A 26,950-nucleotide genomic window follows, 5' to 3' on the forward strand; every position below is an offset into this window, starting at 1 on the left:
ATTGTATACCGCCCTTAGGGCCTGATTCAGAGCCGCTCGTAAGTGGCCGCTCGTTCGCTCCGAGCGATGTTCGCACATCTGCGCATGCGTATGGGTCGTAATGCGCATGTGCCAACCAGTCAGTGCAGTCGGAAAACGTGTGTTCGCAAAATTGCGAGTGCCTGCTAATTTGAGTGACAGGATGAGGCGTTTGTGGGTGGTAACAGGGGAAGGTGCTTGAAAACGGGGAGTGGAGATCCGAACGCAGGCGTGCCAAAAGGTCAAAACGGGGGTTTTAAGGGTGTGCATAATTAACAAAGCAGCGTCATCGACCACGTCACTTGGTTGTTTCTTAGCCTGAACTGTTCGCATGATTGCGGTAGGAAAATCCAACCACAAGCACTGCGAGCAGTTCAGACGCCTTTCGATGTACTCGATTAATCTAATAAATAGCGGAGATGACGTATGATGGGGGGCGTCTTTACAAAATAGCGAGCGCATGTTTCGTTCGCTAGCTCAGACATAGAGGTGTCAACAGACCGCAAAGAGCGAGCTCTCAATTTAAATAGCCGGCCCCTTTTTCTGAACGAGTGAGCGCAAATAGCGTCCGGCTCTGAATCAGGCCCTTAGTGTTTTAGGTATCCCGTAACAACAAGTATAGGCAACTGTCTAGATTCCCCTAGTGGTAGCGCTGACCTGGGATCTAATTTTAAGCACAACTCCTTGAGAGTGGCTGATTTGATAGCTAACCATTTTTTGTTTGTCCTCTTCTGCCATTTTATGGTGAACCACAATGGGTTAGGATTCTCTTACCCGCTGGTTTGTTTGCCTGTTTGTGTCACAGGGCCTGATTCAGCTTGGATCGCAGTTGCTAATACGCACACAATCAGCCGATTGTTACGTTCTGCGTATGCATCGATGTGCGCGTGCGCAAAATAGCTATTGCGATCGGGACTGCGATTGCAGAGGCTACGCAGACTCATGGCAGAGTGATTGACAGGAAGTTCCGTTTGTGGGTGGTGATGTCCATTTCAGGGTCATGCATAAATTAGCCACTGCGATAACATATGCAGCCTGAAGCCTCATAGCGTGCACTGAAGTAAGCAATTCCTGAGTGAGGTCTGACCTTCCTTAAATGTGTGTATGGGTCCGATGTTACCGATTGTTTTGCTATGTTGCCCAAGTATACGGATGTGACTAAAGGGAAGTGGGTGTCCTTATGTTAGGCTGCGATTGCAATGTGAAAGCACACATTTACATATCACCACTGATATTAGCAACTGTGTTGCGTGTGTAAGCAGAATAGCGATCCATGCTCAATCAGGCCCACAGAGAAGCCAGCAATAAGACAGGAGCAGTTTTCCCATTATGCCTAGGGCTGAGATGTCTATGAGGGGGAGGTAAAGTAGGAAGGTGGTCTGTAGGGGAGAAGAAAATAAATTTTTGGGGGTGGACATAGAATAGGAAGGAAAAAAAAGAGAAAGTGGATACAGGGGTGAGAAGGAGAGATAATGCATGGGATTTTTATGGGGTTGAATTCAAATTTCTATGTTTGTATAGTATAAAATGACTGTGGAATGGTCACTACGTGGACAAAACACTGAATACATTTGCAGGCTAAAACTCACTTTTGAGTGAAGTTGTTTATATATCAACTTTTCATCTTTTGATGAGATTGCCTAGCATTGGAGTGAACAAAAATTCTTAGTACTCTGAAATCTAGGGACTATACTACAGTAGTAACTCAATATTAGTGACATTACACAAGATTGGTGGCCAACAGGCATCCCGGAGTCTGGAAACCATAAGTATATGGTGCTTGTAATAACTATGTCTCGTAAAAGAACATATAGATTCTCTACTATTGGTTGAATGTGGAGCTCTGGCTGGTGCTTGCCTGCTTGTATCTTCCCATGAACCCCTCTCACAGTTTAATTGGGATCTAAGCACAGGAAACAGGAATTACCAGGTCTACAGTATATTTATTATAAAGTCATATTCATTTGAATTATCTTAAACCTACTGTATAAATAGTTTTAGTAACTTGTGGTTGCGTTAAACTTTTAGGGATGATGAGCACGTCCTTATTCAACATTACTGTCATACATTGGGAGGAGAATCACCCTTAGGTCAGCCACAAAGTCCCGCACAAATCCTAAAATCAGTAGAAAAAGAAGAAAGAGGAGAACTGGAGCGGATCATTTCTGATCTAGAGGAAGAGCAAAGGTATGAAGCATTCCTATGCATTATAAAATGTTTTGACTATCTTCTGCACATCCTTCCATATTGTCATGATTTGTGTATTGCATGATTCTACAAACCCAAGATAAAAGCTTACAGACGTTTATGACTATTGTTGTCAAATGTAAGATTACAAATGTTGCAAAAACAGGGCACATTCATTTATGTCTTTGAGAGTGAAGATCTTCCATAGAAATTTATTGGATCTTTTTTTGCAATACGAGTGTGAAGTTTGGGAAATGGGTGTGCTTCCAGACTAGCACTCAAATTTCACAAAATGTTGTTCCCTAATTGTGCCCAGTTTAGAAATGCTTAGGGCAGATATAGTTTTCTGTTTTTATTGGCGATGACAGGAAATTGGGGGCGGGTATTTCTATCATATCATATCTCTATCATATTTTCTGTACTTGAGACCTGACTATGGCTATGCCTAATAACATCGTATTGTACTCTGGGTGTATAATCAAGATTGTTGTTAGCTCCTTGGAATGCAATTAAAAGATTATAAGGCAGGGACAATAAAAATGGCAGTCTACAGAATGGTGAACTCTGCAAGCAGACTAATACCCCTTTCAGATCGCAATTGTCGGGTCGCACTCAGGATTTGTATAGGCTTCGATCTCGGGTGTGACCTGGCTGAGACCTGTTTCAGACTGGCGGCCCGACCAGGCTATAATGCCGGGTAGATGTTGTCTCTGCCATTGCTGCTGAGCCGGTGCTTGGAGATGATCTCAACTAAAAGCGCCGGCTCTTCCCATTCACACCGCTCCACGAGCCGTGTTGAACTCGTGTACAACCCTGCTTGTTAACCGAGTTGAAATGCCAGGTCACTCAACCCGGGTTATTTCAACTGGGCCCTTTCATACTGTGCAGTAACCCGGGTTGCTGCACGTTCATGTGCAATAACCAGGGTTATCTGATGGCAGTGTGAAAGGGGTAGTAACATCTTCATGAAAGCTAAAATTCTATAATAAGCAGATAGTATGTAGTGTTCATTCTAGGACCCTGCATCTGTCACAACCCTTGCAGTTCCTCTGTCCTGCCTGGGTTATCTCTCTCTGCTCTGGTGCTTCTATCACACTCAGCTGATGCAACAAACTTCTGATATACAGACCAGAGCTGAGAGCAACACCCCAGGCAGGAAATAGAAACTGCACAGGTTGCGACAGGTGCAGGGTGCTAGAATGAACACTAGTAGGCAAATAATTAGACAAATACACATGAAAAATAAAGTAAAAAGGACTAAAATACATTTTAGACTAGAATAATAAACATGATGCATGAACTAAAAAGAATATTGGTTCAGCTGTCCTTCCTCTATGTAAGAAGAAATGGTTGCATGAGTTAGGAAGCTGTGCTCTTTTTTTCTTGAGAGTCATCCCATATGCTGAGTTGATGAACTATCCACGTACATTTGTGTCTTGGTAGTGCTGAGTGTCTTTTCATGTGACTTTTTCCATTAAAATGTGTCTTATTCGCAAAGTGACGCAGAAGCAGCATTTGCTGATTAAAATGATATGCGGCATGCCTATGTTCTGTGTGCAACTGCGGCTGTATCTGAATGCGAAATGCCCCAGTACGTTACAGTTTCAGCGGCTGTGACACTGTAATGTCATCCCAATCCGAAACGCTACGTTACAGTGTCACAGCCGCTGACACTGTAACGTAGCATTTCGCATGCAGAGACACCCACATTCACACACAGAATATAGGCATGTGCATATCATTTTAATCAGCAGAAGCTGTTTGTGCATCCTATCCGCATCCTGTGCGAATAAGATGCATCTTAAGTGAAAAAGTCGCACAAAAGGCGCTCGGCGCTACCAAGTCACGCCACGACTAGAAGGGCTGTTTAACGTGAAAGGAAGACAGATGTATGAGGACACATCTGTAGATTTTTTTGTATTGTAACTCCTTATATCATAACATTATAGTGCATGGATGTATGCAGACAGATCTGTATGGTGTACATGAAATCCAGACGGTCATGAATGAAGATAAATTGTTTAGTAAGCTACATTGTTTGTAACATGCAGAGTGTACTTTTCCCAGGAACTTGAAGATCGAATATGAACAGCTGAAAGCACAGCATCTAAGAAGAGGACTGAGCCCTCCATCCTCTCCCCCTGACTCTTTAGCATCCCTGCAGCACACACCCGAGGATGCGGAACTCATTGCAGAGGCAAAACTGCTAAGACAGCACAAAGGGCGCCTGGAGGCCAGAATGCAGATTTTAGAGGATCATAACAAGCAGCTGGAGTCCCAGCTTCAACGGCTGCGCCAGTTGCTGGAGCAGGTACCAAGCATACTATTGTGTTTTCATGAGTTAAACTTAAATAGAGTAATGCCAAGTTAACAAATCAGAAACTGTGCAGTATAAGGGGCTTACAAAACTGTGGGGCAGATTCATTAAGCCGTGGGTTGAGTCGCATTGTGTGTTCCCATGGGTAAAGTGCCTTTAGCTATTCAATAATAGGCCCGTGATCCACCCACGAGCAGCCCCGAGGCAGCAGTTAATGCTCATATCTGCTCACACCTGCAGAGGATGTAAACATAACTAAGAATTAACTGCCGCCTCGTTAACTGCTGTATGTTTATGAATACATTATAAAGTCAAATATATTATATAGTACAGCGTCTGGGATATATATATTGTTTATGCTGCCCTTGGCCATTGAGAATGTAAGCACTAACTTATCAGTTACTGTAGGCACTTAACATATACGTAGTATTATGCGGCACTCTGTGGATTCCAATCCAGAATGGATGGGAGTTTTGCTTTGACACATTCCTTGCAGCAAATAAAAAATATATATGTTTCTTAGCTGCTTCTCTGATAAATACAATAAATGTTGCAGTTTTTTGATTGGCTTCAATGTGATTCTTACCTTGTTTTATTTAGCAACCTATATAACCTACATGTGTTCCTGATTAATTGAAAAAGTTGCAGATGAAGCACAACAAAACTTGCAGTGAGAATAAGCTGCAGCCGCTGCACCGGAGCACTTTGTACACAGCTTCAGACTCCTTCGTACACAGATGTACAAATGTTGCACATGAAATTGATCTGTGCAATCTAGTAGTTGTGCAAATAAAATGCACAGTGCACAGTTTGAGCGGAATAGATGCTCGATGCTGCTGGTTGGCACGGCTGACGCCACAGTATATGAGTAAATGTATGTATATATGGGTATATATATATATATATATATATATATATCAGGCTTGCTGACATTCTGGCAGCCCCATCCGTGAGGAGGCAGCAAGGTTGGACAAACAGGGGGCGTGACTGGAGATACTACCCGATAGTGGGGGCGGAGCGGGGTGGCGTTGACACGGAATTGCATAATTTTGGCCCCGCCCCCGCTACACAATGCCGAGATTTTCGTAATTGTGAAGCAGTGGGCGGGGCCACAATTATGCGATTCATCGCGAATCTCGTCACCACCCCCCCACACTGAGGTGTGGCTATTACATATTAAACAACAAGACTGTACATACTGAGAGTGAGTTTAAAGTGAGTGGGGGTACATTGACCTTGATTAACCCAAAACAGCTTTGCAAGTTTTACCTTGCTCGCATAGATAGTTTCCTGTCACACAGCCTTTGAAGAAGTTGTGTTTTTCATGTGCGTCATAAAAATGCTTAGTTCAAAAGTAGAGCAAAGTGTTCACCTAACATTTTTAGTTAATTTTAACAAAACCCCCACCGAATCTTTCTGTATGCTAACCGAACCTTACGGGGCAGAGTCTGTGTCACATGCATGTGTGTTTGATTGGCACAAAAGATTTAGTAATGTCGTGAGGATGTCATAGATGATGAACGTCCCGGAAGGCCTTGTACATCAAAAACAAATGAAAATGTGGAAAAAATGTAGAAACCTGTTTGAATAGACCGTCGACTTAGAATGATAGCAGGAATGGTAAACATTGACAAAGAAACTGTTAGGCAAGTTTTGCATAAAGATCTTAAGATGACAAAAGTTTGTACAAAGATGGTTCCAAGGCTTCTCACTGCCAAGCAGAAAGAAAATTGAAGAATCAATATTACTACAAAAATGTTCTAGCAACTTTGCGGGAACGAATCAGAAAAAAGAGGCCAGAGTTGTGGAAAAATGGTTTCATCCTCCATCAGGACAACGCACCAGCCCACACAGCTCTCTGTGAAGCAGTTTTTGGCCAAGAAACCGTTTGCAGTGCTATCCCTCCATACTCGGCAGACCTAGCACTGTGTGACTTCTTTATTTTCCCTACTTTGAGACAGCTGACAGATATTGAGCTACAGCGCGGCTTTGACTAATGGAAAATAAGAATGCAGCGGTGTGTAGATGCAGGAGGGGAGTACATAGAAGGGAAACAGAATTTATATGTACTCAATATAATTAAACATAAATTATAACATCAGTCCCGTTATGTAATAGCCACACCTCCTATACGTATATGAGGAAAATATCTATGTCCCTGAGAAAAATCTCTAATTAAAGAGATTGAAACGTTGGAATCTAAAAATGGCTGGCCTATGAATTATTGAACTAATGATAGTCCTGTGAGTGCCGCCTATGGCATCTTGGTCAATTATGGTGGAAATCTTCTTGCCCGGGGAGGGCACCAAGGCAAGGCAGTGTTTTTTGCAAGTGGAGTTCAGGTCAATTACATAGTTTTTGTTTATTTATTGTAAAGTAGCTATAGACCGTATATACTATACTAAACATTAAAATTTAAAATGTTGGTGTCGGAGTGATCCATTATATTTATTGTCAAACTTTACTGTGTAAAAACTAATAGAAACTAAAAACTACTATTTAAAACTTTTAAAAAAGAATGTTAGGAAAAAAGATAGACACTATTAGTAGGTTTTCAAACTTGTTTGTTTACTGTAGGGATCTTGAGAATGTGTGTATGGTTTACTTGGTTCTCTTTAGTGTACATTTCAAGATAATTGGTTCATTATTGCTGTTTTTATTTTACTTCTTTTCCAGCCTGAGTCAGAATCCAGGGTTAATGGAGTATCTGTGTCTGTCTCGCCACAGCCGCCAGCCCCCAGATACTCAGCTGACCATTATTACAGCTCACAGTTTCAGCAGACAGGTGAGGCGCAAGTTTGCAGGAGTCATTTATTTCCTACTTCTAAACAGCAGTTGTTGCCAGAGGGACTTAAACATTTACAGATTTGCTAATTTACATAGACTGCCTAGAATTTCATGTCAGAGTTTTTTAGTCTTTTTCTTGAAACATCCTTCATTTAAAAAGCAAGTGAAGACTTTATATACAGTATACTATCATAAGTATTTTTACTTTAGTCTTGTCTTGTAATATAATGCAAAGATCTTAACGTCCCATGGAAATGGGAAAGCAGAGGAAATTTCCTCTGCCAAGAATAGGATAATGGCTCCTGAAGATCTTATCATATACTCATATTATTACGCCTTTTAAATAATGATGGTGATGTCAGCGTTTGGAATGCTAACACTTTTGCAGCTTGTCTTCAGGCTCTGTCATGGTGACAAGTTGAAGTGACCTGTAGATGGATTCTCATGTGATAGGGACAGGTGTTCCCCCTGTATTTCTTTGTGTCACCACAGATCTAATGAGAATGTATGAACACTGGGCCTGATTCGCTCTGAATCAGGGCGGGCGCTGTTTTTTTTTAGAAGCGGCCTCCTGGCACCCACAGCTATAGCGAGCGGCCATGATGATGGTCGCGATGGTCAAGACCATCGCGACCATCGGGCTTGCGACAAAACCCTTGTGGTAGGGTCTCGTTCAGAGCAAGCCCCAGAGAGCTTTCGGCTCTAACAGAGCCGGAAGCTCTCCACTGACATCACTCGTGATGTCAGTTTGACCGCCCCCAAATGGCAAGTGTTCCCTCAGGAACGCCTCTGTTTGGGCAGCCACCCCCCAGCCCGCCCACCAAACGGGGCGAGCTGTCATTCAACATCGTCAGCTCGCCCCCTTTGGTGCGAGACCCGGAGCGACGGATTGCCCGTCGCTAGCCGGGTCTCGCGCGTGCGCACGACGGGACCTGCTCCATCGTGCGCATGTGCTGTGGGCCACCATCGATCCGGTTGCGAGCACTCAGCGCTTGCGACCGGGTCTGAATCAGGCCCACTGTGCTTCTTCAGCTGGGAAAGTGTAGTTATGCATTTAAAGGATTAGTCACTTACCCATTAGCTTAGTCTTGTAAGTGGACTAGAGGAAACTAAAGTAAAAAACATTCTAACAGTGATTCATCTAGGGAGCTGGTTGATCTTTGCCAGGTCCAGCTGGCAAGTATAATGGTAGTGGATAGATCCCCTTCCATAGATGTACCCTGACATCATCAGTTACTGTCCAATGTCTTTCCTTACCATCCACGTGGACATTGAGAGGGAATATACACTACCCAAATATAACGCTGGAAGTCAGGGTTGCCGACAATCTGGCTGCCTCTCCCGGGAGGAGGCAGCCAGATCGGCACAGCAGGGGGAGTGATGCGAATTTGGGGGTCTGGATGGGGGGAGGGGCATGACTGCGCAATTGCATCATCGCTGCCACGTCCCCACTACACAATGCCAAGATTACAAGCATTGTGCAGTTGGGGCAGTGCCTCAATGGCATGATTCAGTGTGAATCACGTCATTGGCTCCCCCAGAGTGGGCAATTACTAGGATGAGCGAACGGCCGGCGGGTGACTGCAGCGCAAAGCCTTGGTTAGCATTTACATTTCCCTAAAATAACTTGTTTCTCACTCACATACCATTATTTACACATGCCCAGTGAATCACGGTGGATTGCTGTATCTCTACTGTATGTGGAGCCTACGTATTGAGGCAAAGTCCCCACAACCAGTGACAAGTTTATTGGTGGTTACTCAGACATGGAGAGTGTGAAGGGGCACATTTTCTCACTGTCATAAGGGCAATTAGGCAGGTCCCTGAACAGTGTAACCGTTGTCCTTCTAATGTAATCAGTGCCCAAGTTCTTTTTATTTTCCTCACTGGAGTTTTTAATATTAGATTGAGTTTAGGCTAATTAAATAACATTGTTTAAAGTGTTCTAAACAAAATGACTCATAATTTTTTCAACACTTGCTACTTCACATTGACAACTAAACAAGTGTTCCTATCAATGCCCAGTAGTTAACAACCCCATATTAAGTCTTAAAGTTATTGTTAAAAATGTTTATATTTCTGATGTAAAATAATGTTTCAAATATCTGTTTAGAAACGTTTTAAATTAGATACTGCAGGCCTCTTGTCTCTTTCCCCTTCTAGTTTCCCTATGTTGATTTGGATAATTTTTTTTATGGTGTATACAAGCCTTCTGGTGTCTCCTATGTTTGTGATATTTTTATATATATTCTCTGCCACTTTTGCAAATATTATTTCACCTACTTATTGCTTCCTGGAGGCTGACAGTCTCATTCATTACAGTTCTAGTGTTTAGCCTATTTAAGGATAACAACATTGGGTATTGGGTAATGGCAAATACCATCAGATTAAAGTTGCTTTAAAATAAACAGCAAAATATAAGCTGCAAATTGAGGCTCCAAGGAAGTCATAACCAAACACTACACAGCTAACACATCTAATAAACATAGTAATTTTTATAAATGCAAAAAGGCTTTACCACGTTTATATCAATGTAAATCAAATAATTGCAATAAAAGTGACAAATTGTGTATAGAGTAGTTTTAATATCCAACCATAAAACTTGGCATTTGTACATCAGTAGAATTCATGTAAACAATAATATACCATTATAGTTTGAACGTTCTTCTATATCTGAGGACGATATGTCTGATTATTGAGCTATGAAATAGAGCAGTGCAGTTGAATACGCAGACACTTCTTGCCCACCACTCTTGAGACCTGAATATTGTTTCTGAACCCGATAGAATAATTTTAATTCTCCTCCAAGCAGCAATTATGAAGCCTCTGCTAGAGATAATCTCATCTTGTGTGTTACTCATGCATAACATATATAACAGTATTAACACGGGAGACTTTAATAGACTTCTGTTTCAAGGAATTTTTCCATTTCATTTTGAGTATGTCGCTTTTTCTATTAATGCAGCCACAGACGATGTGTTGTCCCTACCACATAACACCAGCACAGACCTGACAGATGTGATGGAGCAAATAAACAGCACTTTTCCTCTCAACAGCTGTAAGTGTTACTGATATTTCACTCATTTCCCTTTACTTTAAGTACTGTATGGGCAGAGACATTTTATCACATTGCACTCCCATCACGATCTTAGCATTCCAAGGAGTGACATTTGAGCTTTTCTTGACAAAATCCCAAAAACATGTCAGTGAGTCTGGGCAGGTTTTTTGAATTTGGCTTCTACTTGTTCAAATTATTTGGAAAGATGAAACCAATGTTGTGTTTGGAGGATTTGCATATCCTATATTATACATGTTCAAAAATGATAATTACATAATAAGTACCCATTTCTTCTAGCTGTAACCAATGTAACAAATACTATCAGATCTGAGTTGATTGTCAATCACATATTGCTATGTAACAAAAACAAATAATGTATGGGAACATACCATAGGCTGGGGATGTAGTTGACATCCTGGCGGTTGGGATAATGGCACTCTGAATACCGGCGCAGGAATTCCGACCGCAGTCGGAATTCCGGCGCCAGAATCCCGACCACTGCCATTCCAACGGTAAGCTGGGTTAGGTGGAGGGGGTTAGGTGTAGGGTTAGGCACTAGGGGAAGGGTCAGGGTTAGGCTGCTGAGGGGAGGTTTAAGGATAGGCTGAGGGGGAGGGTTAGGCTGTGGGAAAGGTGGTTTAGGGTTAGGGCTAGTTTAGGGGTTAGGCGACTTACCTATGTGAATCAGGATTCTGAATGTTGGAATACCGCTGTTGGTATACTGACCGCCGGGATCCCATACCCAACCCCAGATGCTCATTCGGGTTGTCGTCATATTACCGACGTGCGGCATCCTGGCTGAAGAAATCCCGGCGCCGGAATGCCACTACCTGGCTAGAAGACCGGCACCGGAATACCGACAGGAAGTGACATCCCGATGCCGGAATCCCGTTAGCCAGGATGCCGAACGTAAGTATAGCGGGGCTGGTTAGGACTTAGCAGCGGGGTGGTTAGGTTTAGGCAGTAAGGGAGACAGGTTAGGTTTAGGCACCAAGGGAGGAGAGTTAGGTTTAGGCACTAACGGGGAGGGTTAGGATAAGATGGGGGGAGGTGTTAGGATGTACAAACAGATGGTTAGGGTTAGGGGGGGAAGGGGGGCGGGTAAGTATACTTACCCGACCCTTGTCGGGATCCTGAGCATCGGGATGCCGCTGTCGGTATATTGACAGAAGGCATCCCGACTGCCGGGATTTCATACCCATTCCACTGATTCAGATATGGTGTCAAATCAAAGATAAGGAGCAAATTTGCACTTTGGCAAAACCATTTTGCACTGCAGGTGGGGCTACGTCTCCATTGTGCTACGACTATGGCCCGTATTCAATTTGAAGGGTTAAGTCCGGATCCGCGTTAAGTTACCGCCGATGACGTCATTATCGCCTGTTTTGGTTTTACCCCGTATTCAATTTGAAAGACTTTCAGCCTAGGCGGTAAAGTATCGCCTTTGAATGGCAGGCGGAAAAAAGTGCAGCCTTCAGACAGTCCCCTAAAGGTAATCTGTGTCAAAAATTTACCTTGAAAAAGGGGGCGGAAAAAAAAATGTTGGGGACAAAGTTAAAAACTAGTGAACTTGACTCTGGGGAGGTCCCCAAGTATGCCCCATGTGTTTTTTTGATTGCAGGTGTTTACGGCAGGTGGATTTTTCATGATTTTTTCAACTTCACTTTTTCAACTTTAAATATGCTGACCCCCATTTTCAAGTACCCCAAATTTGCTGGGATAAGTTATTATCTGGAAAAAATACTCCTATATACTATTCTGCATCAGGTATAGAAAAACGCTATTTAGCAGCTATTGAGCCCATTTAAAAACACCAAATACCTTCAGCAAGCCAAATCGGGGGGTACCATAGTGAACCCCCATGTCAAAGCATCATTTGAGGGCTGATTTCCCCAAAAATAACAGTACTTTCCGCTTGTTACAGTATCACCGGGTGCCATTTCCGCGTACTTTCAAATTGAATACGGGGTAAAGCGTGCACGTGCGTGATACTTTAACACCTACAAAACAGGCGGAGTCGGCGTTAAGTCCGGGCCCCGTTAACTTAACACGGCTCGGCTCAAATTGAATACGGCTCTAAGCCTGCCATCCCACTGCTGAGACCTTCAGTGGTGAAAGGTACTGTCTTTATTAAATGTGGCAATTCTGTGAATAAGAAGCTTTATATTACATTGCGCACCCTGCTATAGAACAAGTACTTCTTCACTGAAGTGCAACATGGAAATGTAAAAGAGGTGCCACTAAAAGCATAGGTCTCAGTTGATGCTAAATTCTAGTCATTTTCCCTTTACACAGCAAGGAATGTCATTACAAATGTGCAAATGGTGCCCTTTATTTCATTTCACTGGTGCTGCTCCACTAAAGAAAATACTGCTTCTTATCTGGCATGGATTTGCCTGCTCCATACTTTGCTAGTAATGCAGTCACTTAGACGAGCTGATGCAAAGTTGAATGCATCAGTTTGCTGAGCGTATCTTGCATGTGGTCATACTGCGTATGCTCCAGAGCTGTCGTTAGCATCTATGGGCAATGCAGAGTCATATCCATTTCAGTCGCATCTTCACTGGCAGCTGAAGGGGTGGAACTGGGAGGTAGAATAATGTGTAAATATACCTGTTTTAACTAGCATAAGGCTGGTGCAAGTGTACATATATAATGATGTATACAATTCAGCATACAGATATAGATATGCTTTTATTTCCATGAACACAGAGCAATGACGCTCGATTTCAGTTCAGTTCTGTATCAGCCTGATGGGCAAATGTCTGTATTTCTGCAAAAAGTACTATCTTGAGCAAATCATGGCATAAGGCCTGTCCAATGCTATTATCATACTGCACTGCACTGCACATGTTTTGTACTTTGTCATTGACCGCCACACATTTTATATAACAACTTAACAAAGTAATCATTTGACCAGTGGCTGACATTCCACCACCAATGAGTCCCTAGAAAGTGCAATGGTTCTTAAAGAGTGCTCACTCTGAATCAGGGCTTTTTTTTTTTTGGTGCGGCCTCCTGGCCGCTCGCATAGCTGTGGGTGACCACCAACAGCTATTGTGAGCGGCCAGGATGATGGTCGCAATGGTCAAGACCATCGCGACCATCGGGCTTGCGATGAGACCCTTGCGGTAGGGTCTCGTTCCGCAAGCCCCAGAGAGCTTCTGGCTCTAATAGAGCCGGAAGCTCTCACACTGACATCACTGGTGATGTCAGTGGGGCCGCCCACAAACGGCAGGCATTCGCATGGGACGCCTCCATTTGTGAAGCCACCCCCCCGCCACGCTTACAAAACGGGGCTAGCTGTCGATCAACATCGACAGCCGCCCCTTTTGTAGTGAGCCACGGAGCGAGTGCTTTTTGCGCTCGCTCCGGGGCTCGCGTGCGCACTGGCACACCATCGACCTGCTTGCGAACGTTATGCGCTTGCGAGCGGGTCTGAATCAGGCCCATAGGACAGGCAGTCTGGACTGTGATCAGTAGATATTGCTTCCAATGGGAAGCTACTCCCCTGCCTGAAGTTTAGCCAGGCTGCAGGCAGTGACAGCTCTCCGTACAACTAGAGGTGGGAACCGCCACTGCATTTGACTCTTGTATATTTTCCATATCCTACTATTTCCTTTATACTGTTCTGAGCTTTATTAAATTGCAAGTTTAGAAGAAAAAATAACATGTTTAAAAGTAATGTTCCACCAGTGTGGGAAAGGAGACCAGTTCTGGCCACATAGGGTGCCGTCTCGCAGTAAATTGTGCTACATATGGTACCTGATTTTAGTTGTTCAGACTGACACTTTAGCAAACCTCATACACTTGTATTCAGATTACTTTCATATGTTCTCCATTGGTCTAATTTACATCATCTCCAACCAATAATAGAATGTCTTTATGCTCTAAGATTCCCCTCTCATTACTTTCACCTTCCCACTGTTTTGACAAGATAACAAACCCTACAGAACTAGAACACAGTCCTAAGCTTCGCCTTAGGAAGCCGTATACAACTGACAGCCATGACAATGAATAATGAAGCTCGATAACATCATATCTCTAGAGTCGAGATGACAAGGCAGGTTTATGTAATGAGATTTTCAATGACTAATACCGGAAGAATGAATAATACACAGTATATTTTAGTGTTTATTAAAAAAAAAAAATCTTCATTCTTATGAATAACTCCTAGATCCTAACTATTGATCTGACACAGTATCACGGATGAGTGTATATTGGATCATTTTGTTTTGTTTTGTTTTAAACAGCTGTCCCAATCTATTGTCTATTAATATAACTTTATCATAGGCTTCACAAATCAGAATTCTACACGGTCACTGGGATAAAGAGAATAAGATGGAGAGACATTGCACATTGACTATTGTTTATCCAATAATCATCTGTACTTTAAATATACCTACTGACAAAAATAAATAATTTTTACCTCAGATTTGCATTGCTCTGCAGGCTATATTAGGGCCCCTCCTGAAAGACATTGGAGAGTGACAGTGTGGGTACATGTTGCACTGAATATACATTTGCTTATTTTATTTAATATAGTACTTTTCTTTTCACAACAGTACCTATCATTTGAAGTTAAGGGCCGTATTCAATTGCCGGCGGAAAGCCGTTTTCGTCTAAAAAATTTCGCCGGTGACATCATTTTGCCAGGCAAGAACTTATCCACGTATTCAGTTCTAAAGACTTTTCGCCAGTACAAAAAGTCTGCGCCTTGTACCCAGCAGAAAAGATTCACCTCTGAATGGAGGTGAGAAAAAGTGCAGAATTGGGGGTTTGGAGTGCAAAGTTGCAGGAACACACCTGCAGCCATAGGACAGTCCCCAAAGGTAAACTGCATCAAAAAAAGTAAAAAATAAATACTTTAGATCACCCCAAAAAAGTACTTTCGTTTTGGGGGCGAAAAAAAAAAACAAGTTGGGGGACAAACTTGAAAACTAGCGAAATAGACGCCAGGGGGTCCCCCAAGTATGCCCCAGGTGTTTTTTTGTTTGCAGGTGTTAGCAGAAGGTGAGTTTTTTAAAACATCACTTTAGCGATTTTTAACCATGCTAGCAAACATTTTCATGTACCCCAAATTTGCTGGGACTACTTCTTTTTGCCAAAAAAAAACTGCTAAATGCTTTTCTTCACCACTTGTGCAAAGACTCTAATTAGCAGCAATTGAGAGCATTTCAGCACCCCAAATACTTTCAGCAGGGCTATTCGGGGGTATCTATAGTGATCCCCATGTCAATGCATCTTTTGGTAGGTGTCAGGCTGATTTCCCCAAATCTGACAGCACTTTTCACCTGTTTGAGTTTCGCCAGGACGCATTTTTGCGTCCTTTGCAATTGAATAGGGTTAAAAGCGGGGACGAGCGCGATACTTTTCCGGAGGCAAAACCAGCGATGACAGCGGAAAGTCCAGCAGGCGAAAAGTCTGTGACCTTTGAATACGGTCCTTAGTTGTGTAGTCTGATGCTGCTGTGTGAAAATCTTGACGTGATAGACAGACACAAGCACACAAATTGTATGCTTTGCAAGTGCAATATAATATAAGTGATGGGTCCTTCATAACACTGTAAATACAGTTTAATATTTGTAGCCAAGTAGTTTCTTTGACTACTGTGTATGTCCTTAACCAATGGATTAAATAGTGAAAAAGAGAGAGCGATTGGTACAGTTAGGGGCGTAACTAGGTATGTGAAGGCTCCTATGTACCTCCCAATGGTGAAAAATGTATATAACACATGACAAGGAAGATGCCCCCCCAGCTCTGGGCTCCATAGCAGCTGCACCCCCTTGCACCTATGGTAGTTACACTCATGAGTACAGTGTTCCTCTATAAGGATTGTTAATGTTTACATATTTTACATTATTAAAGTACAGATTGCAGTATTGTCAATTAGCTGTTGGCAGTGCCCTTAGATATATTTCAGTATTACATTTTTTTTTATTATTCATTTTAAATTCCACTCCCTACCTACTGTATGCTATGCTCGGCACGGCTTGCACATCGCACACATTAAATCTTCTGAAAGGTTACGCTCCATTGTAGGGAGCTATATGGGCTTAAGAGGATTTTCTAGTCAGGCTCAGAGCAGTGATTGGTCCTGGGCAAATGTCAATTTACCATCATCAAACACAATATATATTTTTTGCTCTCAGGATTTACTTGTATTACAGGAAAGGCAGTATTGGAAGACTCTCATGTCTAGAAAATAAGTCTATAATTGGTGAATTATGTTCGTGTTACTTAATCAGCACACAAAGAAATAAACAGAAATAAACTGCAGGTTTCCCTTGGCTCTCTTGTCATTTTCAAAGCCACCAAACCGGTTGTTTAGAACACGCTTGATCTTTAATATTTTATCTGGGAGCATTAATGGATTTTTCTTTTAATATTTACAGCAAGCGTTTCTGGAAGACAGCAGGTAAGATTCATTTTCAATTTACCAACTGTACAATAAAAGGCTTATGTAAAACAAAAATATTATACTCTGTATGTTAAACAGGTATTGAGTAAAAAGGGATTTTTTTTATAATATTGCAGTATTCTGCCCATCAATTTCCTCTTGTGCAAACACCATTCTGCTTTTCCTGCTGGGCTTTAAATGTATTTGAACCTGTTATCATGAGAAAATAGGAAAGAATGACTGTCTTATGATTGCATACATGAGATAGGGGTTATATTTGTAAAACATACCTCTTTAGGTTTGTTAAAATAATATACTTACCTGGCTAATATTTTTCCCCCAAAAACGCTTAGAAATTGTCATTACATTTTTTTTCTATGTACAGATGTCCCCATTGTAACAGTACCACCCCTCAGTGGCAATAGAGCCCCCAGTGTCAAAAGATCTTCAGTGTCATAACCCACACCCTCCAAGTGGTAATAGATCCTTATAAGTATAAGCTCCCCACCCATATATCCCCACCGCTGCACTAAACCCCCCCCGCCATATATCACTATATATATGTATCCCCCCCCCATGGTCAATAAACTGTTAAAAGTCACTAACCCCCCCTCCCGTGCCATAAATTATAAATCCCATCCCTTTGGCATTGCCTCTCCTCCATCAAACACGGTGCAGCAGAGTGTGTGTCAGTGAGACTCATCATTCCATCCTTGTACTTCTGTCACAGGCACATATGTCCCAGGGTGCCATTTGCACAGCATTCTGGGGTGCAAAATTGGCAGTGTTGTTGGTGGTCAGAGACAACTACATCACTGCCGGGGGTGGTGGGTTTGCGGCCGGGAAGGAAGACATCTGTTCTGCACATGAGTATAGCTGCTATATAATATTCTAAGTAGGGTATTTTATATCCCTAACAAGCCAGACTATCATTACAATTTTACATTACCAAAGGGCTTACTTGTATTCCATCATTTCTCTTTACGCAGCTGTACTACTTATTTGCCAAATTTGTGGATTGATAAACAACTCAACTAATGAGTGTGGACTCTATACTTATCACTCAACCACATGTAATAGACGTTAATATTGTTTATAACACACAGTGTTACATATCTATATACAGGGGCGTTTCAAGAGAGCAGGGGGTCCGTGTGCAGTCTCCAGTGGCCGGCTGCGCACTGAGCGCACCGGTAGACTCTGGGCACTAGAGTGTGCCCAGAGTCTACAGTGTATGCGCAGGTCACTGGGAAATTGGTGCTGTGGTCATTTTCCCAGTGTTTTCCCTACTGCGCATGCGCAAAAAACTGGGAAAATGGCCGCGGACCATTTTCCCGGTATTTTCCCTACTGTGCACGCGATTTTGAAAGTGCTGACACCAGTGCCAACATATGGGTGTAGGGTACCCAGTGTGGTGCCCCGTACCCATTATAGAAACGACCCCTGTCTATATATTAAGCAAGAAAGCATGTCTGTCCATCCGTCTGTTTGTTTGCATGGCCACAGTTTTCACCTAACGCTACCAAATTTGGCATGATGGTGTAGTTTGACCAGGATTATGTTTTTGCCGGGTTTGAACTTTGTCAAGGCCACGCACTGTCACACAATCACTAAAAATGGGTACACTCGTAAATTACATAGGTTCCAGGCCTGGCTCCAGTGGAAATTGGCAGTCTGCGCAAACTTGATGACTCATGCAAGTTCATATTAAATCCAGAGCCTCTGTGATTGCTTACAAGGGTGCAACAAGAACTTTGTGGGCCACATAGCAAGATCTTAAATGCCTCCCCCAGAGGTAAAAAAAACCCATATCCATTTGCCCCACCTAGACCCCATTCAGGTTATAGGGCACTACTGTGTGGCATAACCTGAATGGGCTCTGTGTGGCATAACCTGAATGGGCTCTGTGTGGGGCAAATTTATGTGTTTGTTTTTTAGCCTCTGGGGGGGCCCATTTAAGATCTTGCTTTGTGACCCGCAAAGTTCTTGTTACGCCCTTGCATGCAAACACAGAGGCTCTGGATTTAATATGAACTTGCAAGTTTGCTCAGACTAAAGGTGCCCACACACATACCGATGTCCTCACGATACGATTTTATGGCCAATTTCCTCATGAACTTTCACGGGAGCTCCCTTGCCGTCGTGATCACGATTTGGAGTTAAAAATGTCCAATCTGACTAAAGATCTATCTTGCAGCCAATGCATTGTATCCTAGATTGGCTAATCTGCCCTACAGCACGGCAGATCAGAAGATGCGATGTACGACGAGCGGGGACGCATATCGGCATCGTGCTCGTGAGTATAAACTCACGATTTGTACTTTATTTAACCAATTCGTCGTCACGATTCGTCGAAATCGGCCAAATCGTGTAAAATGTCGCTATGTGTGTGGGCACCTTAAGGTTAAAAGGATACTTTTGTTGCATTCTCACAGGTTTTTGGCAGACTGACAATTTCTGTTTTTCTTCACGGGCTATTATGGCATGCAATAATAACTTACAGGAGTTATTCATATGTATAAACAGCCAGTTTTATTGCTCCAACATGTCTTCGTTCTGCATCTCTGTATATGTTTCACTCTAGATTGTTATTTAGAATAGAACCTGCTATTCACTTCATCGGAAGGTGCATTGGTACTAGGAAGTTTGTGAGCAATATAGAATTTTCTGAATTTCTCAAATAATGTGGACATAAATTATAAAAAAGAAAGTGAACCTATAAGTAAAAAAAACACTTTTTGATTAATAAATTAACAAAATAAAGTGTATCCTTTTGTGTGCTATTTAATTTATTGGGCTTGCTTTGTCTATTTTTACACCTATTTTTACACCTTTATTGTAAAATATATGCAGAGATTTTAAAGGGTTCACAAACTTGATACTACCACTGCATGACTTGTCGCTACATCACAACCAATTGACTATGTTGTTTCACTAACGACCCACGCGGGTTTGCATGGGAACAATTTCTTCTCGCCACAGCCCCTTGCATCTCATAACAACCTACGCCATGTCACCACATTCCCCTGAATCTGGCTGGGACCCGGCTACTAGGATGTGCTGGGAAGGGCAGGAGGATCAAGATTGAGAGATTTGTATTGCAGCTACCTTAAGCATTATGAACAGCATGTCCCTGAGGCTGGGGCACCTGTGCAGACTCCATGCGCACCCCTCCCCAGCTGCCGAACATTGCGATGACCAATATCCTGTGCACAATGTTCCTGAGCTTCCTCGCCATGTTGCCCCTGTCCGAGAACAGCACTGACTTCCATGGGAGTTGCCTCCTGTTTACAGAGGGCGTGTGGCTGAGTGGAAACATCACGCTGGAGAGGGAGCAGCACCCTGGCTACTGTAACTTGCTTCACTAAAATCGTCACTGCTCTTCTCCCTTTTGTCACAGTTAAATGGTTCATACACCTAAACCTTCCATGACCAATGCTGTATAGAAAAGTGAAAACCCCATCAAAATTTGTCCAGAGTTTCAACAGAGTAGCCCAAACGAATATTTTTTATTTATATATTATTATTATCATTTATTTATATGGCGCCACAAGTGTTCCACAGCACCTTACAAAGTACATAGACAAATTGTTAACCAGTGACTTACAGAACAATACAATACAGGACCAGGACATGGATAATATATATTGCTACATTAGCGACCATAACGCCCATATAAGCAGCAGAGCATAAGCAGCCAAGTGTTAGGTGCCCTAGTGGTGAGTAAGAAGTAGATGAAACTAAAGTAGGGAGAAGCACAAGAGGGTAGAGGACCCTGCTCATATATAAATATATATATGTGTGTATATATATATATATATATATATATATATATATATATATATACACTGTATATATATATATATATATATATATTATATATATATATATATATAACATGTTCGGGCTAATCTCGAGCATCACTGAACGGCTTTTGATGCAATTTTCACTATTCTATAGAGCATTTGTCGAGTAAGGTTTAGGTGTATGAAACATTAATATATGACAAAAGCAGTGACGTTTTTAGTGAAGCAAGTCAATGAAAATACTGTCGTCCGAGCTCTTTCATAGATTATGCTGCTTCACCGACAAAGATATATCATAACGATGAACTTTATTTTATACCATGTAGAGAGTGATACATATTATCCGGTTTCTCCAGGAAAATTTATGTAAACCCTGTTTACAAAATGTCAGTTTTATGTGAGAAATGATTCTTTAATTTCAAACGAGTCCAATTCCCGGTAAGAGTCTGCTTTGGCATGACAATAAATAAAGCACAGGTCAACTTCAGCCACCTTAAGTGTCTGTCCCTAAGTGGAGACTGTTCTCATGGGCAACATTACGTGGACCTTCTGCCCGTCACGTCCAAACTAAGGCCCTCATTCAGAGCCACTCGCTAGCTGCAGTACGCTCGTTCCGAGCGATGTTCGCACATCTGCGCATGCGTACGGATCGTTATACGCATGCGCGAACCAGTCAGTGCGGCCGAAATTCATGTGCTCGCAATATAGCGAATGCCTGCTATTTTGAGTGACAGAATGAGGCGTATGTGGGTGGTAACAGGGGAAGGTGCTTGAAAATGGGGAGTGGAGATCCGAACGCAGGCGTGCTTAAAGGTCAAAACGGGCGTTTTATGGGTGTGCATAATTAATACAGCAGCGTCATTGACCACGTCACTGGGTTATTTTATAGCCAGAACTGCTCGCAAGATTGTGGTAGCAAAAACCAACCACAAGAATAGCGAGCAGTTCATACGCTGGTCGATGTACTCGATTAATCTAATAAATAGCGGACATGACGTATGGTGCGAGCGGCCAGGGGGCGTTTTTAACAAATAAACGAGCGTATGTTTTGCTCGCTCGTTCAGACTTAGAGGAGTGAACAGACTGCAATTTGCGAACGGATCATTTGAATAGCCACCCCTTGTTTTTGAACGAACGACCGCAAATAGCGACCGCCTCTGAATCAGGCCCCAAATCTTTTCGTGTTGATGTCAGGAGGAAAAACAGCTAATGTTGTCTACAATGCAGTCTTAAGGACCTCGGTTAATAAAAACTATTGCCGTAAATTCAAAATTGCTCCCGTGCAAATCCGGGGCGGATCGCTAGTGTGTGTGTGTGTGTGTGTGTATGTGTATATACTGTATATATATATAGAGAGAGAGAAAGACAGAGTATATATTCTGCTTTATTTTTGTAATCAATGGGAATTATCCTTCCAACTTTCGCCTGGCATGATGTAAATAACCATCCACTTTTTACAAAAATGTTAATGAACGCATGCCAGTATGGTGTATTTATATAAGTATTGTGTTCATTAAAGCAGTTGAACACAACAAATCATTTCTGCAGCACCCACTGAAATACTGTCTGGCCTGTTTATACCATAAGGATTGATTACTATTATTCTCATCTATGCAGGCGATGTGAAAGAAGCAGCCATGAGAACATCTGCCCTTGGCACAGAAGTCCCTTCATTACACAGCCAATCAAAGATTCTACTACAGAAAGCTTTCTGCGTGTTCTACTGAAGGCCTATGACACTGAATACCCAAAGATGAAGATTTGTTTTTACATACTGTCTCCTCTATTTTTCTTCTCTTTCTATGCAACTGTAAATGAATGATTTGTGGAGTATTTGGTATTTAGGTATACATGTGTCATTTGTATAAATAAGTATAAACATTATTAGGACAAGGCAAAGGGACGCGTTTTTTATAAGAGTGTAAAAGTTCCCCTGTTTGGAATGTAATTGTTACACTGCACATTTCAAGAAACATATGGCAGCTCCACTGAACGGTTATGTCACTGCTCTGTGTGTAAATCACCACATTACGGATTGCCAACTATAGATTCCTGCGTTTCCTAGTAGTCTTAGGTTGACCATTATAGCATTCACTTGGAGGCCATGATGAGATATCACTGACAGTAATTGTATGCAAATTGTTTTCTATCTGAAGCGAGACCTTTTAAACCATTTAACACTAAAAGAGCCTGCAAAGGATTACATTTTAGATAACATAAAGTTTCTCTAAGCATCTAATGGGATAAGCGTCATCTCCGAATTTAATTAAAATGACTTACAGTACAGTACTTAAAAAACACTATTTTGGGCTCATTAACCTCAATGCTTATAACAGTCACCTGAAAGCCACACTTGGTACGTGCAGCATACATGATCGTCCTCAGTAACATTATCTCACCTTTAGCAATGTGAAACGTACAGCTAATATTATTTAGCAATGTGCTCATGGGTCCAAGAAAATGATCTGATTGTATGTCTCATGATATTATACAATGTGCCTGTTCCCATAATCATCTATTGGAAATATGACATTATAATTATTTATGTTCAGCTGTAATTAAATACACCAAAAATCCTGATAAACAGTAGCCATTTATCATAACTTACAAAGTAGCTTATATTACCGGAAGGGTATATATCTGCTGTACCTTGTATTCTCCACATACAAGTAATTGGCTGGGTATAGTAAATACACATTGTATAACATTGAACAAAATGTATGGATAAGGTCATGTCAAGTGTTTTAAACTGTGGAAAATCAGGTAACGTAGATATTAATATAGTGTAAATATTTCTTCATAGTGATCTGCCCCAAAACAGGACTTCCAACTAAGACGTTATTCTATGTTTTCCCTTTGCTTTTTAATTGGAATTCATAGAATGAAATTAACTGTTATTATAATCAGGGATGAAATTTGCATTGCTGAGGCTCAGATGTGGGGGCATTGTGTATCCAGGTCATGCATGTACAGTCAGACACTGTATGGACTTTCAGTTCCGGTGTGGGCTCCAATATGCATGCACCCTCTCTCCTTTTCAAATGGCAACAGGTCTTAATGTACACAAGGGCATTTGCCTCTGACCAGAATTTTAATTATTTACTACTGTATATTCGCAGATAAAAGAGTCTGCTGGTCTCTATTTTAGGTGCAGCTGCAGGAAAATCTGTACCAGTACCTGCTGTGACCCATTTGGTTTTACCATTACAGCTACAGTACAGTACCAACAACCGCATTCTTTCACAGTTCTACTGTAATGGCCCCTACACACTACACAATATCTTCAACGATTTGGCCGATTCCGACTCATCGGAACAACAAATCGTTAAAATGTGTAGTGTGTATGCACTAAATCATGTAGTGCGCGCTCCCGTGGGGTCATCAGCCTCATCGCCTGATCTTATGTGCAGCTTGTAAGATCAGGCGATGCGGCTGACGATCCCATGTAATGCTATGCGGCGGGGGGGGGGTGGCGGCCTGTCGGGCACCAGATCGCCCGTGTGTACGGACCTTTTGATATGTCGGCCCGGGATCGTTGGCGACATCACTGGGTACATACATCGTTTAGTGTGTACATGTGACATGGCAGCCTCCTGCATATCCTTGCTTGAACACTGGGGACTTATTTCAGTTGTCCTTGTGCCCTGATAGAAAAATCCTTCTACTTTGCAGTTTTTACTACATGACTGAGGATATAGGTATTAACATAGTCATTTTCTGAGTAAAATAAAGGATATTGGGCCTGATTCAGGTTAGACATACTAACTAGTTGTACTAACTATGGTGGGTGATGGTGTGTGTACTCCGCATGCGCAGGACCCATACTGTGCATGTGCAGAACGAGTTTTGCGATCACGCTCGCAGTGCCTGACAGCGGCAATCTGATTGACATGCTCATGCTGTTTGGGGAAGGGTAGGGGATGGTGCCGGTCAGCATTCCCGGCAATGGGGGCATGTTGCCCCGGTTTCTGTGAGTACCAAGTCCAGGATCTGCGTCAGAAGATGCAGATCTCTTGGCCTCGGCAACACCGATGGTCGCGATGGTGATCCGATGCTGGGACGCAGCAGGAGTCCAGTAGTCAGGAGTCCAGTAGTTCCTTCAGATGCCTCCTGCAGCATTAATATATTTACATTCAGCAGCTGTGTCCAGACACACAACTGCTGTGTTTTCTGTATCCACATCTGAATCAGGCCCATGGTGTTTTCAACTAAAAGTTCGTCTCTTACTGCTGATTAATTTGATATATGACACTTGTATATCTGTATGTGAGTGAGTCAGAATCTGTGTACGCAGTGCTACCATGCAACATACGTGGCTTTTTTCCACGCCAATTTTTATTGTGCTTTATTTACAGACTCAGTCGCACACAGATATACAAGTGTCACATATCAAATTAATCAGTGCAGTCTCCTGAAGTTGATTGTCACATTGCATTTTTCAGCTGAAAAAGATCAAAAAAAGATGCTTGGTGCAAACAGAGTCACATGGGACATGGCAATTCTATAACGCTAGGAGTCACGCGCCACATGGCGTATTGAGGATAGGTGTGTGAGGACATACCTCCGTTTTGACCACAGAAATGCTATTATGCACCAAGATGGCAACTCTACACCTACAGTACATAAGTGTTGTTGCATGTTCATGCTTTTTAATTGAAGGATATGACATGTAATTTAACATGTATGTCCTAATTTGATATTCTATTTAAATAGAACAGTAGTTATAATTTCACTCCACTAAAGGAATCTTTTACATTTTGGAAAATATAAATAGCTAGAAAATCACTAACATGCAAAATCTTTGGTGCAGGAATCACCCTCATTCTATGTAAATACGGTTTTATTATGAAAGAAATTAAAACATTATTTGGAGGGTTGGGTGGCCTTGCAGATTTTAAAAAAATATTTTTTTCTTGAAGGAACTTTACTTATATTTATATTACAATTCCCAATCTTCCCAATTGTTGTCAAACTGCTTCTTTTGTCTACTATAAATGAAGTAAGATTCAGCTATACATAAGTAAGGCCTTATGGCCTACCAGTAAAGTTACTATTTCGATTGATGGTATCAAAGTGAATATAAAAAATACAAAAAGAAGACTGCTTTCTCTCTAGCACAATATATTATGAGATCAGAATATTTTTTTAATTGCTTGCAAAAGAAAGGTTTATATTTTTTGAAAAAGTTTGGGATAGGGGAGGGTGTGAGCCTCTAGTTTGTTACAAGAAGGACATGGTGGACTGTATCTTTCTTAGCCAATAAGTGGGTTCAAACATACTTTATAGGATAGAAGTTGAAAAAAAGTATAAAAAACAAAAAAGGAAAGTTACAAGCAGTGAAAGCCATGTTCACCTTTCTACCTCAGTCCCATCTGCCATAAGCACTAACTCTGTAGTCCGCTCCAGTTACAGCTGCAGTGGTCATCCGGATTTATGAAGGGTGCGCAACTTAAGAACTCTCAATGTCAGAGGTAGACATTTGGCTATATTTTCTCTTTTATTTTGGTCTCTTGTAAAATTATTCATGAATATTACATTGTACACATACTTTTTGTGCTACTACAAATAAATATGACAGTACTTCAGATATATACGTGTATATATATATATGGTTCTTTGTTATTTCACACTTTGTGATAATACGTGCTGATATCCACTATACAGTACTGCCTGCTGTGGCAACATGCTGAAACCCAGTCTGTTGTATACTCAATAAACTGCCTTTTTAACACAAGACGGATTCAATCATTTGAAGGGGCAAAGCACACAATGTTCATGATAAAAGAAGGGCACTCTTTTGTTATGGAAAACTGTCACATGTTCCAAAAAGGGTAACATGTCCTACCTCAGTATGCCTCAAATCTCCAAGCAGACAGGGAGGTTGTATTATATTATTTATAGCACATCAATCTCAATAGTGATATGACTGTGTGAGAACCTGGAGGGGAAAAAAATCATTTTCAAGAATGTTTTCTCCGTTAAATTTAGGTCTCTGGTTACACGGTAATGGAGTGAAAGAGTATTAAGGAAATGTTTCTATTAAATTTGAACATGTTTTTTCATTTTCCACAATTCCTCTTGTTCAATGTCAGAGCAGACTGTTACCCTCCTTCACCTTCACGGGCAATCGGGAATGTAAATAACCCCGAGAGAGCTGTTTGTAAAATCATTTTCCTTGTGCATTTAAAAAAATATATATTTTTTTTAAGTAACTTGATAGCAAAAGCTCATATCCCCATATCCCCAAAGTAAACTCAGCAGTCATTATCATTAAATCACCTCCTTCGCTCACCATGTACAGTGTATTTTTGTATTTAATCAGTAGGTTTTCCCATTTTGTAAATCAGACAGCTAAAGTCTTATACCGTATATACTCG

General features: G+C 41.7%; 1 protein-coding gene across 4 annotated transcripts in view; it reads left to right on the forward strand.

Moving 5' to 3' along the window:
- Positions 1 to 26,307, forward strand: part of UTRN (utrophin) — a 764,396-nt gene extending 738,089 nt beyond the window's left edge. For all 4 annotated transcript variants that reach the window (XM_088474412.1, XM_088474409.1, XM_088474411.1 and 1 more), the window contains 6 exons: positions 2,047 to 2,205; positions 4,273 to 4,516; positions 7,199 to 7,307; positions 10,275 to 10,367; positions 16,763 to 16,785; positions 22,191 to 26,307. In XM_088474412.1, the coding sequence (XP_088330538.1) occupies positions 2,047 to 2,205; positions 4,273 to 4,516; positions 7,199 to 7,307; positions 10,275 to 10,367; positions 16,763 to 16,785; positions 22,191 to 22,199 (637 nt within the window). In that variant the 3' untranslated portion in view covers positions 22,200 to 26,307. The remainder of the gene's footprint in view (positions 1 to 2,046; positions 2,206 to 4,272; positions 4,517 to 7,198; positions 7,308 to 10,274; positions 10,368 to 16,762; positions 16,786 to 22,190) is intronic.
- Positions 26,308 to 26,950: the final 643 nt, after the last annotated feature.

The sequence above is a fragment of the Taudactylus pleione genome, unplaced genomic scaffold, assembly GCF_031769625.1.
Source record: "Taudactylus pleione unplaced genomic scaffold, aTauple2 ptg000154l, whole genome shotgun sequence".
Taxonomy (NCBI): Eukaryota; Metazoa; Chordata; class Amphibia; order Anura; family Myobatrachidae; genus Taudactylus; species Taudactylus pleione.